The sequence below is a fragment of the Oncorhynchus tshawytscha genome, linkage group LG29 (genome assembly GCF_018296145.1).
Source record: "Oncorhynchus tshawytscha isolate Ot180627B linkage group LG29, Otsh_v2.0, whole genome shotgun sequence".
In the NCBI taxonomy this organism is placed as follows: Eukaryota; Metazoa; Chordata; class Actinopteri; order Salmoniformes; family Salmonidae; genus Oncorhynchus; species Oncorhynchus tshawytscha.
In genome coordinates this window covers 38,952,446-38,966,608 of record NC_056457.1, presented here as the reverse complement: position 1 = coordinate 38,966,608, position 14,163 = coordinate 38,952,446, and the positions used below count along the sequence as shown (strand labels likewise).

Sequence of the window (14,163 nt, the reverse complement as noted above, 5' to 3'; positions counted from 1 at the left end):
GAGGAGTTGAGGAGGAGCCGACCAGACCGGAGGAGTTGAGCATGTCTGGAGGGAGGACCGGGAGGAGTTGAGAGGAGCCGTCAGACCGGAGGAGTTGAGCTCGGAGCCGACCAGACTGGGGAGGAGTTGAGCTCGGAGCCGACCAGACCGGAGGAGTTGAGCATGTCTGGAGCCGGGAGACCGGGAGGAGTTGAGCTAGGAGCCGACCAGACCGGAGGAGTTGAGCTCGGAGCCGACCAGACCGGAGGAGTTGAGATGAGCCCACCAGACCGGAGGAGTTGAGTTTTCGGAGCCCACCAGACCGGAGGAGTCTGAGCTCGGAGCCCACCAGACCGGAGGAGTTGAGCTCGGAGCCCACCAGACCGGAGGAGTTGAGCTCGGAGCCCACCAGACCGGAGGAGTTGAGCTCGGAGCCCACCAGACCGGAGGAGTTGAGCTCGGAGCCCACCAGACCGGAGGAGGAGGAGTTGAGCTCGGAGCCCACCAGACCGGAGGAGTTGAGCTCGGAGCCCACCAGACCGGAGGAGTTGAGCTCGGAGCCCACCAGACCGGAGGAGTTGAGCTCGAGCCCACCAGACCGGAGGAGTTGAGCTCGGAGCCCACCAGACCGGGAGGAGTTGAGCTCGGAGCCCACCAGACCGGAGGAGTTGAGCTCGGAGCCCACCAGACCGGAGGAGTTGAGCTCGGAGCCCACCAGACCGGAGGAGTTGAGCTCGGAGCCCACCAGACCGGAGGAGTTGAGCTCGGAGCCCACCAGACCGGAGGAGTTGAGCTCGGAGCCCACCAGACCGGAGGAGTTGAGCTCGGAGCCCACCAGACCGGAGGAGTTGAGCTCGAAATTCAACAAGATCACTTCCGGATGATGACAGTAAACATGGGTGAGTAGCATGACAACAACATGTCCTACAACACACACACACACATGGGTGAGTAGCATGACAACAACATGTCCTACAACACACACACACACACACATGGGTGAGTAGCATGACAACAACATGTCCTACAACACACACACACACACACACATGGGTGAGTAGCATGACAACAACATGTCCTACACACACACACACACACACACATGGGTGAGTAGCATGACAACAACATGTCCTACAACACACACACACACACACACATGGGTGAGTAGCATGACAACAACATGTCCTACAACACACACACACACACACACATGGGTGAGTAGCATGACAACAACATGTCCTACAACACACACACACACACACACATGGGTGAGTAGCATGACAACAACATGTCCTACAACACACACACACACACACACACACATGGGTGAGTAGCATGACAACAACATGTCCTACACACACACACACACATGGGTGAGTAGCATGACAACAACATGTCCTACACACACACACACACACACATGGGTGAGTAGCATGACAACAACATGTCCTACAACACACACACACACACACACACGGGTGAGTAGCATGACAACAACATGTCCTACAACACACACACACACACACACTCAGCCTGTTTCCCATGTTATCCCATGCAGCAGAACACGCACTCAACACAAACACGTCTGTGCTTCACGGTTGGGATGGTGTTCTTCGGCTTGCAAGCCTCCCCCTTTTTCATAAACATAACGATGATCATTATGGCCAAACAGTTCTATTTTTGTTTGATCAGACCAGAGGACATTTCTCCAAAAAGTATGATCTTTGTCCCCATGTGCAGTTGCAAACCGTAGTCTGGCTTTTTATGGCGGTTTTGGAGCAGTGGCTTCTTCCTTGCGGAGCGGCCTTTCAGGTTATGTTGATATAGGACTCGTTTTACTGTGGATATAGATACTTTTCTACCTGAGTTTGAAGGTAGGCCTTGAAATACATCCACAGGTACTCCTCCAATTGATTCAAATGATGTCAATTAGCCTATCAGAAGCTTCTAAAGCCATGACATCATTTTCTGGAATTTCCCAAGCTGTTTAAAGGCACAGTCAACTTAGTGTATGTAAACTTCTGACCCACTGGAATTGTGATACAGTGAAATAATCTGTCTGTAAACAATTGTTGGGAAAATGACATGTGTCATGCACAAAGTAGATGTCCTAACTGACTTATCCAAAACCATAGTTTGTTAACAAGACACTTGTGGAGTGGTTGAAAAACGAGTTTTAATGACTCCAACCTAAGTGTATGTAAACTTCTGACTTCAACTGTATGTATGTAGGACATCTCTATAACATGTCTGTCTATTTGTTCCCTAATTGATGTGACTCTGTAGTAGAGCGTTGTTTGTAACATTTCTCTGTCTCTCTGTGTTCCTCTAGATGACGAGGAGGCGCTGAACTCCATCATGAAGGACCTGGCAGCTCTGGGTCGGTGCTACGCCCAGCAACACGACAGCAGCAGCCACAAACCCAAGCCCAGGACCTTGCTGTACAAACAGGTACATATCTTACGCCCCTACCTTAGGCCCTACCCTAGACCTTGCCTTAGGCCCTACCCTAGACCCTGCCTTAGGCCCTACCCTAGACCCTGCCTTAGGCCCTACCTTAGGCCCCACCCTAGACCCTGCCTTAGGCCCCCACCCTGCCTTAGACCCTGACCCTGCCTTAGGCCCCACCCTAGACCCTGCCTTAGGCCCCACCCTAGACCCTGCCTTAGGCCCCACCCTAGACCCTACCTTAGGCCCCACCCTAGACCCTGCCTTAGGCCTTACCCTAGACCCTGCCTTAGGCCTTACCCTAGACCCTGCCTGCCTTAGGCCCCCACCCTAGGCCTTGCCCCCCCTAGACCTTAGGCCCCACCCTAGACCCTGCCTTAGGCCCCACCCTAGACCCTGCCTTAGGCCTTACCTAGACCCTGCCTTAGGCCCCACCCTAGACCCTGCCCCTACCTTAGGCCCTACCCTAGACCCTGCCCCAACCTTAGGCCCTACCCTAGACCCTGCCCCTACCTTAGGCCCTACCCTAGACCCTGCCTAGCCTACCCTAGACCCTGCCCCCTACCCTAGCCCTAACCTTAGGGACCCCCTAGGCTCTAAGACCCTAGCCTCTACCCAACCCTACCTTAGGCCCTACTCTACGATCCTAGCCTCTATCCTCTACCCTAGCCTCTAACCTAGGCCCTACTCTAAGACCCTAGCCTCTACCCAACCCCGTCCCCTATCCTAGCCTCTACCCAACCCGTCCCCTATTCTAGCCTCTACCCAACCCCGTCCCCTATCCTAGCCTCTACCCAACCCCGTCCCCTATCCTAGCCTCTGTCCTAGCCTCTATCCTCTAACCAAACCTGTCCCTGCCCTACCCTAGGACCCTACCCACTACCGCTAGCCTAATATCCTAGCACCATAGCCTTTACCATAGCCTCTAACCTAGCCCCTCCCTACACCATATAGCCTTACAGCAACACAACAGCCATACACCCAGGACTCTGCTATACAAACAGGCCTATACTCCTAATATACAGGGCCATACGCCCAGGACCTTGCTATAGAAACAGGCCTATACTCCTAATATACAGGGCCATACACCCAGGACCCTGATATACAAACAGGCCTATACTCCTAATATACAGGGTCGTACGCCCAGGACCCTGATATACAAACAGGCCTATACTCCTAATATACAGGGCCATACACCCAGGACCTTGCTATAGAAACAGGCCTATACCCCTAATATACAGGGCCATACACCCAGGACCCTGATATACAATGTTACTAGTGGTAATGGTAGAGATATTAGAGGTATAAATGATACTGGTGGTAATGGTGGTAGAGATATTAGAGGCATAAATACTACTAGTGGTAATGGTAGAGATATTAGAGGTATAAATGATACTAGTGGTGGTGGTAGAGATATTAGAGGTATAAATACTACTAGTGGTAATGGTGGTAGAGATATTAGAGGTATAAATACTACTAGTGGTAATGGTAGAGATATTAGAGGTATAAATACTACTAGTGGTGGTGGTAGAGATATTAGAGGTATAAATACTACTAGTGGTAATGGTGGTAGAGATATTAGAGGTATAAATACTACTAGTGGTAATGGTAGAGATATTAGAGGTATAAATGATACTAGTGGTGATGGTAGAGATATTAGAGGTATAAATGATACTGGTGGTAATGGTAGAGATATTAGAGGTATAAATGATACTAGTGGTGGTGGTAGAGATATTAGAGGTATAAATGATACTGGTGGTGAGCCTCTCACGAACACAGACATATTGATCTCCTAGCAATCCCCCAGTAGCAGTTTAAAAAATATATGGAAGTATACAGTATATGAAGACTGTTTAGTGCCAAAAATACATCAGATGGAAATAACAAATGTTTCCTGGTCTTTCTGATTTCTTTCAGATATTGGACAGGCACTTCACAACAAACTTCATTTTTAAAGGGTCTTAAAATTCAGGATCAAATAGAAAAATGATCCCTGGTATGACCTTAAATCAATTCCATATACCCCCCCCCTTCCTGGCTTAGACTGTTTAGTGCCAAAAATAAGGGGTTAAATATACACATATTTTTATATAACAAATGTTTCCTGATATTTCCTATATATCCCCGGCTGAGACTGTTATTGGTTAATAGGCTTTCTTTGTAAAGTAGTAATCAACTGTGAACAACAGAAGGTCAGTAATAATATCATCATAGTTAATAACATCCATTTGGTTCAATAACTCACCTCGGTGTGCCCTTGAGCAAGGCACTAACCCCTCAGTATTTCAGGGCTGCTGTGCAGCTCGTCCCCAGCCTGGTGGCTGTCCGGTTGGGTATTGTGACAGGAAAAACAATGGACAGTATCCGTGCAAATGGACAAATAAATGAAGTGTTATATTACTCCCACTTTATGTCTCTGTCCCGGGATAATCAACACAGACACCGTCACATTTCTTTCACTTGATCTTCCCAACCTTTATAATCCTCTCTGTTGCCATTTTTCCTTTCAACAGGATTTAAGAGTCAAGCTGGAGCATGAGAGAGAGAAACGGTGAGTTGCAACTTCCACTGTTTTTTACTTCTCTTTCCAGGGAGGGGGAGAAGGGGGTGTTGTGTTATATCATGACTGAGTTCTCATGTCCAGGGAGGGGGAGAAGGGGGTGTTGTGTTATATCATGACTGAGTTCTCATGTCCAGGGAGGGGGAGAGAGGGGCGGTGTTGTGTTATATCATGACTGAGTTCTCATGTCCAGGGAGGGGGAGAAGGGGGTGTTGTGTTATATCATGACTGAGTTCTCATGTCCAGGGAGGGGAGAAGGGGGTGTTGTGTTATATCATGACTGAGTTCTCATGTCCAGGGAGGGGGAGAAGGGGGTATTGTGTTATATCATGACTGAGTTCTCATGTCCAGGGAGGGGAGAAGGGGGTGTTGTGTTATATCATGACTGAGTTCTCATGTCCAGGGAGGGGGAGAAGGGGGTGTTGTGTTATATCATGACTGAGTTCTCATGTCCAGGGAGGGGAGAAGGGGGTGTTGTGTTATATCATGACTGAGTTCTCATGTCCAGGGAGGGGGAGAAGGGGGTGTTGTGTTATATCATGACTGAGTTCTCATGTCCAGGGAGGGGGAGAAGGGGGTATTGTGTTATATCATGACTGAGTTCTCATGTCCAGGGAGGGGAGAAGGGGGTGTTGTGTTATATCATGACTGAGTTCTCTTGTCCAGGGAGGGGGAGAAGGGGGTGTTATATCATGACTGAGTTCTCTTGTCCAGGGAGGGGGAGAAGGGGGGTGTTATATCATGACTGAGTTCTCATGTCCAGGGGAAAGTAGAGCCTCACGACAGTGTTGCTTCCTACCCCATAGAGCCTCACGACAGTGTTGCTTCCTACCCCATAGAGCCTCACGACAGTGTTGCTTCCTACCCTACTAATGGTAGGACATTGTTATACGGTAATTGTGGCGGAACAAGTGACGTGAAGCAGTAGACAAACAGACACTGCCTCTCACCTGTAGCAGTATGTTACCATCACAACATCAGAGATGACTGACTAAAGAGTGTGGAGTAGGAAACAGAACGTTAACCCTCTGACAGATCCTCTCTGTGCCGGGGTCTCTGTGCCGGGGTCTCTGTGCCGGGGTCTCTGTGCCGGGGACTCTGTGCCGGGGACTCTGTGCCGGGGACTCTGTGCCGGGGTCTCTGTCTGAACCTTCAGGATGACCTCTATCCTCTGTTCCGCAGCATCATCCCGTTCCAGCGACCTCTGAAAATCAAGGAGCTGCTCCAGAAGGTCACAGAGGCCTTTGGACAACAGATGGACCTCTTCTACACAGACAAAGAGGTAGACAAGATAACACAATAACAGAACACTATCACATCACATGACGTAATGGTGTCACACCACAGCAGGACATAATGGTGTCACGTCACACCACAACATGACATAATGTCACACCACAACGTCACACCACAACATGACATAATGGTATCACGTCACACCACATCATGACATGCCAAGATGATGAAAGCACCTTGTCTCAGAATTACTAAGGACTTTGTCTCTTACTTAATAATGGTTGGTGTTTTGTCTCTGACTTAATAACGGTTGGTGTCTTGTCTCTGACGTGATCGCGTTTGGTGTCTTGTCTCTGACTTAATAACGGTTGGTGTCTTGTCTCTGACTTAATAACGGTTGGTGGATCTGGATAAGACTATAATGTTAAATAAATGTCTCCCTGCAGCGTCTGGTTCCTCTAAAGAGCCAGGAGGATCTAGACAGAGCGGTGCTCAACGTGGGCTCTAGCAGCCTGCTCAGACTACTGCTGAAAACTCCCAAGAACAACCACGTGAGTCTACATATTCACACACACACACGCCTTAGAAGACATTGTCCAAGCATATAGTATACATGCAACAAATACGAAGCCTCTACAGACGTTATGTATAAAAAATACGCAAGCTGTGCCACCAGAGACTCTGGGTTCGCGCCCAGGCTCTGTCGTAACCAGCCGCGACCGGGAGGTCCGTGGGGCGACGCACAATTGGCCTAGCGTTGTCCGGGTTAGGGAGGGATTGGCCGGTAGGGATATCCTTGCCAGGTGCACTGTGTTTCCTCCGACACATTGGTGCGGCTGGCTTCCGGGTTGGATGCACGCTGTGTTAAGAAGCAGTGCGGCTTGGTTGGGTTGTGTATCGGAGGACGCATGACTTTCAACCTTCGTCTCTCCCGAGCCCGTACGGGAGTTGTAGCGATGAGACAAGATAGTAGCTACTAAACAATTGGATACCACGAAATTGGGGAGAAAACGGGGTAAAATTCAACAATTTTGTATATTTTTTTTAACACCCCTCTTCTCTCCACTGTTTTACCTCCATGATTTGTGCAGCAGAAGGAGAGAGCAGCAGACTGAGGGTCAGTCTCAGCAGAGGGAGAGAGCAGCAGACTGAGGGTCAGTCTCAGCAGAGGGAGAGAGCAGCAGACTGAGGGTCAGTCTCAGCAGAGGGAGAGAGCAGCAGACTGAGGGTCAGTCTCAGCAGAGAGGGAGAGGGCAGCAGACTGAGGGTCAGTCTCAGCAGAGGGAGAGGGCAGCAGACTGAGGGTCAGTCTCAGCAGAGGGAGAGGGCAGCAGACTGAGGGTCAGTCTCAGCAGAGGGAGAGGGCAGCAGACTGAGGGTCAGTCTCAGCAGAGGGAGAGGGCAGCAGACTGAGGGTCAGTCTCAGCAGAGGGAGAGAGCAGCAGACTGAGGGTCAGTCTCAGCAGAGGGAGAGGGCAGCAGACTGAGGGTCAGTCTCAGCAGAGGGAGAGGGCAGCAGACTGAGGGTCAGTCTCAGCAGAGGAGAGGCAGCAGACTGAGGGTCAGTCTCAGCAGAGGGAGAGGGCAGCAGACTGAGGGTCAGTCTCAGCAGAGGGTGAGAGCAGCAGACTGAGGGTCAGTCTCAGCAGAGGAGAGAGCAGCAGACTGAGGGTCAGTCTCAGCAGAGGGAGAGAGCAGCAGACTGAGGGTCAGTCTCAGCAGAGGGAGAGAGCAGCAGACTGAGGGTCAGTCTCAGCAGAGGGAGAGAGCAGCAGACTGAGGGTCAGTCTCAGCAGAGGAGAGAGCAGCAGACTGAGGGTCAGTCTCAGCAGAGGAGAGGGCAGCAGACTGAGGGTCAGTCTCAGCAGAGGGAGAGGGCAGCAGACTGAGGGTCAGTCTCAGCAGAGGGAGAGAGCAGCAGACTGAGGGTCAGTCTCAGCAGAGGAGAGGGCAGCAGACTGAGGGTCAGTCTCAGCAGAGGGAGAGGGCAGCAGACTGAGGGTCAGTTTCAGCAGAGGGAGAGGGCAGCAGACTGAGGGTCAGTCTCAGCGGAGGGAGAGGGCAGCAGACTGCGGGTCAGTCTCAGCGGAGGGAGAGGGCAGCAGACTGAGGGTCAGTCTCAGCGGAGAGAGAGGGCAGCAGACTGCGGGTCAGTCTCAGCGGAGAGAGAGAGCAGCAGACTGCGGGTCAGTCTCAGCAGACTGCGGGCGGGTTAGTCTCAGCAGACTGACATACAAAGCTCAGATTTCTCACTTCCTGTTTTGATTTCTCCTCAGGTTTTTACCTGCCAATATGAGTTCTCACAGACCTCATTCAAACAGTTTTAGAAACTTCAGAGTGTTTTCTATCCAATACTAATAATAATATGAATATATTAGCAACTGAGACTGAGGAGCAGGCCGTTTACTTTGGGCACCTTATTCATCCAAGCTACTCAATACTGCCCCCCAGCCATGAGAAGTTTTAAACATGAAGTCACTCATAAAAACAGCATCTCTTGGCTGTGTTTAAACGTTGTGAAATCTCAGTATTAACTAGGCTGTGTTCTTTGACAGTCTCTCTCTAGTCATGGTTGTAGATTTCTTTTACACCTGCTACGTTTCTGCAGACACGGTCGTCTCAGCCATCCGATTAGCCAGCGGTAGACCTAATAGTGCCCTTGCTTTGCTGTCCGGTCCCACCGGGAAGGCAGAGTTTGTAATATAGTGCCGCCGACTACATTCCTACTATAGATTGAGAATAATCAGCAGATTTCCTTGATTCCAACAGTTCAGTTAACTAGGCCTCGATGTGTTTGCCCATATAGTTAAATAAAGGTGAAATAAAAAATAATTAAATATATCATGCTGCTTGGCACAACGTGGAAATAATAAAAGTGCAGAAAATGCAGAAAATAATTTTAGTGTGGCGTTGGATTGAACAGTAGACATGGAGAAAGTCTAATTGAAACCACTTATAATGTATGTGTTGCCACCCTAAGGTCATGAACTACTCAGAATGCAGATCTACTACTTGTATTATTCATTTCTATTAACCCCATCACCACTCCCCCCCCCCCTCTTCAGAGGATAAATATCTTGTTTATTTATTTTTTTACATATATATTTTAAACATAAATTGCCATCACGTACCGTCAAATGTGAAAAATATTGTGATATGATGTTTTGGCCTTATTGCCCAGCCCAACGTTATCTGTTGTGACGTGCACAGAGATGAACTAACTGACAACAGTTACTTCCTTAGCTGTCCATCTTCACTTCCTCTCCCGTCCACTTCCTGTGTGTCTAGTTCCTACAGGTGGGCAGCAGGGACAAACAGAGCGAGCTTAGGTCGTCCCGTTCTCTAGGGGATCTGAAGGGTTGTATACTCAAGAGCTCAGAGAGGGTCCGAAAACACTCCACAGGTTAGTCAATACACACACACACACACCTCGCACTACCCTGCTCTGTACACTTTCAGTGCCAAGCAAGGCAGCGTTACACTCAATTTCTGTGACTTCCTGTACTCACATCCACCTCTATAGGAATGACTTCCTGTGCTGACATCCACCTCCCCCCTCCAGGTTCTCTCCATGCAGGTCGTAGGTCCCCCCCTCCAGGCTCGGTCCCAGAGGAGCAGCAGCAGATTGCCAGGCAGGGCTCCTTCACCTCTATTCACACAGAGGGAGAGTTTATACCTGAGGTTCTGGATCAGAAGGTAAGAGACAACATACTATTCTCTGTCTCTGTCACTAAGGGACAGTTTATACCTGAGGTTCTGGATCAGAAGGTAAGAGACAACATACTATTCTCTGTCTCTGTCACTAAGGGACAGTTTATACCTGAGGTTCTGGATCAGAAGGTAAGAGACAACATACTATTCTCTGTCTCTGTCACTAAGGGACAGTTTATACCTGAGGGCCTGGATCAGAAGGATCAGAGACAACATACTATTCTCTGTCTCTGTCACTAAGGGACAGTTTATACCTGAGGGTCTGGATCAGAAGGATCAGAGACAACATACTATTCTCTGTCTCTGTCACTAAGGGACAGTTTATACCTGAGGGCCTGGATCAGAAGGTAAGCGACAACGTAGTACTCTCTCATTCGCGAGCTGCTCAGTGACGTGAGCCTACCAGACAAGCTAAATGCCTTCTATGCTCACTTTGAGGCAAACAACACTTAACCATGCATGAGAGCACCAGCTGTTCCAGACGACAGTGTGATCACACACTCCGTAGCCGATGTGAGTAAGACTTTTAAACAGTTCAACATTCACAAGGCCTCAGGGCCAGACGGATTACCAGGACTCATACTCAGAGCATACGCTGACCAGCTGGCAATGTCTTCTCTGACATTTTCAACCTCTCCCTGACCCAGTCTGTAATACCAACATGTTTCAAGCAGAGCACCATCCCTGTGCCAAAAGAACGCCAAGGTAACCTGCCTGAATTATAGTTCCGTAGCACTCTGTAGTCATGAAGGTCTTTGAAAGGCTGGTCATGGCTCACATCAGCACCATCATCCTAGCCACCCTGGGCCCACAACGCTGATGCTCATCACAAGGGGCCCCCCAGGGGTGCGTTCTTAGTCCCCTCTTGTACTCCCTGTTCACCCACGACTGTGTGGCCATGCACGACTCCAACACCATCATTAAGATTGCCGCCGACACTGGTGATAGGCCTGATCACCGACAACGACGAGACAGCCTACAGGGAGGAGGTCAGAGATCTGGTGATAGGCCTGATCAACGACAACGATGAGACAGCCTACAGGGAGGAGGTCAGAGACCTGGTGATAGGCCTGATCAACGACAACGATGAGACAGCCTACAGGGAGGAGGTCAGAGACCTGGTGGTAGGCCTGATCAACGACAACGACGAGACAGCCTACAGGGAGGAGGTCAGAGACCTGGTGGTAGGCCTGATCACCGACAACGACGAGACGGCCTACAGGGAGGAGGTCAGAGACCTGGCAGTGTGGTGCCAGGAGAACAACCTTTCCCTTCAACATGATCAAGACAAAGGAGATGATTGTGAATTACAGGAAACGGAGGGCCATCCACATCGATGGGTGCTGTAGTGGGTGGGTAGAGAGCTTCAAGTTCCTCGGTGTCCACGTCACTAAGGATCTATCATTGTCCACTCCCACCAACACAGTTGTGAAGAAGGACACGACAACGCTGCTGCTACTGTTTATCGGTCACTTCATTCCTAGTTATACGTACACATCTACCTCAACGACCTCATACCCCTGCACCTCCACTCAGTACTGGTACCCTGTGTATATAACCTAGTTATACGTACACATCTACCTCAACGACCTCATACCCCTGCACCTCCACTCAGTACTGGTACCCTGTGTATATAACCTAGTTATACGTACACATCTACCTCAACGACCTCATACCCCTGCACCTCCACTCAGTACTGGTACCCTGTGTATATAACCTAGTTATACGTACACATCTACCTCAACGACCTCATACCCCTGCACCTCCACTCAGTACTGGTACCCTGTGTATATAACCTAGTTATACGTACACATCTACCTCAACGACCTCATACCCCTGCACCTCCACTCAGTACTGGTACCCTGTGTATATAGTCTAGTTATCATTACTCAGTACTGGTACCCTGTTTATATCGTCTAGTTATCATTACTCAGTACGGGTACCCTGTGTATATAGTCTAGTTATCATTACTCAGTACTGGTACCCTGTGTATATAACCTAGTTATCATTACTCAGTACTGGTACCCTGTTTATATCGTCTAGTTATCATTACTCAGTACGGGTACCCTGTGTATATAGTCTAGTTATCATTACTCAGTACTGGTACCCTGTGTATACAACCTAGTTATCATTACTCAGTTCTGGTACCCTGTGTATATAACCTGGTTATCATTACTCGGTACTGGTACCCTGTGTATTTAGTCTATAGTTATCGTTACTCAGTACTGGTACCCTGTGTATATAGTCTGGTTATCATTACTCAGTACTGGTACCCTGTGTATATAGTCTAGTTATCATTACTCAGTACTGGTACCCTGTGTATATAGTCTAGTTATCATTACTCAGTACTGGTACCCTGTGTATATAGTCTAGTTCTCATTACTCAGTACTGGTACCCTGTGTATATAGTCTAGTTATCATTACTCAGTACTGGTACCCTGTGTATATAGTCTAGTTATCATTACTCAGTACTGGTACCCTGTGTATATAGTCTAGTTATCATTACTCAGTACTGGTACCCTGTGTATATAGTCTAGTTATCATTACTCAGTACTGGTACCCTGTGTATATAGTCTAGTTATCATTACTCAGTACTGGTACCCTGTGTATATAACCTAGTTATCATTACTCAGTACCGGTACCCTGTGTTTATAACCTAGTTATCATTACTCAGTACTGGTACCCATCTCTGTCTCAGTCAAATGCGTCTGTTCCCTCGTACATCTCGGTCTCAGTCAAATGTGTCTGTTCTGCTAACAAAGTGATTATTCTGTTTTCTTCAGTTGCTGGAGCCCTTTGGGAGTGCAGGCAACTCTCTGTCCAGCAGCTGTCAATCAATAGACCAAGCATTGGACAGGTGAGACTTCTCTGCGATATGAAACATCTATGTATGTAAATTAGTTATGTTTGTTGTCAATAATGTGTAGTGATTATACTGTTCAGAAACACATGAGGGGGGAGAGGAGGATGAGAGGAGGAGTGGGTGAGGGAGAGGAGGTGGCTGGAGAGAGAGTGGGGACGAGGAGGAGGAGGAGGGGGTAGGAGAAGGAGAGGAAGAGCTCTAAAGGGCAGAGGGAGAGAGCAGGACCAGTCTATTAACTAGTCTGTTGACTGACTGGTTAGTAGACTGATCTGTTGACTGCCTGGTTAGTAGACTGATCTGTTGACTGTCTGGTTAGTAGACTGATCTGTAGACTGCCTGGTTAGTAGACTGATCTGTAGACTGACTGTTTTGAACTGAAGTTGGTTCTGACCGGAGGGCGACCAGGTGCGGTCGTGTCCAGTCTGTGGGTCATGTTCAGCTGTTGCTTTGGCTTTAGAGGTCACCTTCAAGGCGAGAGACTGCAATATGCATATACAATATGAATATTGACTTTGACCATTATATAGTGTCCAGACCGCTCGTCCGTGTGCACCATCGCACGCATGTTGATTTTGTCAACCGACAACAGAAGCGATCAGGACATGCAGGTTAAAATATCAAAACGAACTCTGAACCAATTATATTAATTAGGGGCAGGTCGAAAAGCATTACACATTTATGGCAATTTATCCATCTAGTTGCTGTTGCTAGCTAATATGTCCTGGGATATAAACATTGGGTTGTTATTTTACCTGAAATGCACAAGGTCCTCTACTCCTACAATTAATCCACAGATAAAAGGGTAAACGAAGTTTACTAGAAACAATCTCTCCTCCTTCAGGCTTCTTCTTCTTCTGACTTTATTTGGCAGTTGGCAACCAACTTTAAGGTGCATTACCAACACCAACTGGACTGGAGTGTGGACCTCAGTTCATCTTTCAATCACCCCCGTGGGTCTATGCTCTTAAAAATCAATGAGGAGTTGGGAGAGGCAGGACTTGCAGTGTGTCGAGCGTCACAAATAGAACCAAGTTTGGGACACGAGCGGTGTGGCCAGCATGTTACAGAGAGAGAGAGAGAGAGAGAGAGAGAGAGGGAAACGGCTCTACCTACACAAGTGTTATCTAGACAGTGGACAGGGGAACAATGACAGGATACGTTGCTGGAACTTTCCCCTCCAGTGGGCGCCGTGCCCTCTCATCGTGGGTCTCCCCTGCCGTCTGCCTCACGACACACTGGTTCAGACACACACACAGCGTTAGATGCGTGTTTCCGGACATATTCAATCTCTCCTTATCCCAGTCTGCTGTCCCCACTTGCTTCAAGATGTCCACCATTGTTCCTGTACCCAAGAAAGCAAAGGTAA

General features: G+C 48.7%; 1 protein-coding gene across 1 annotated transcript in view; it reads left to right on the top strand.

Annotated features, from left to right (window-relative positions):
- Positions 1-318: 318 nt before the first annotated feature.
- Positions 319-14,163, top strand: part of map3k22 (mitogen-activated protein kinase kinase kinase 22) — a 45,123-nt gene continuing 31,278 nt past the window's right edge. Inside the window, 8 exon segments of the mRNA XM_042308686.1 lie at positions 319-878; positions 2,312-2,430; positions 4,941-4,978; positions 6,170-6,269; positions 6,670-6,774; positions 9,512-9,626; positions 9,786-9,919; positions 12,718-12,791. Of these exon segments, the coding sequence (XP_042164620.1) occupies positions 860-878; positions 2,312-2,430; positions 4,941-4,978; positions 6,170-6,269; positions 6,670-6,774; positions 9,512-9,626; positions 9,786-9,919; positions 12,718-12,791 (704 nt within the window). The 5' untranslated portion in view covers positions 319-859.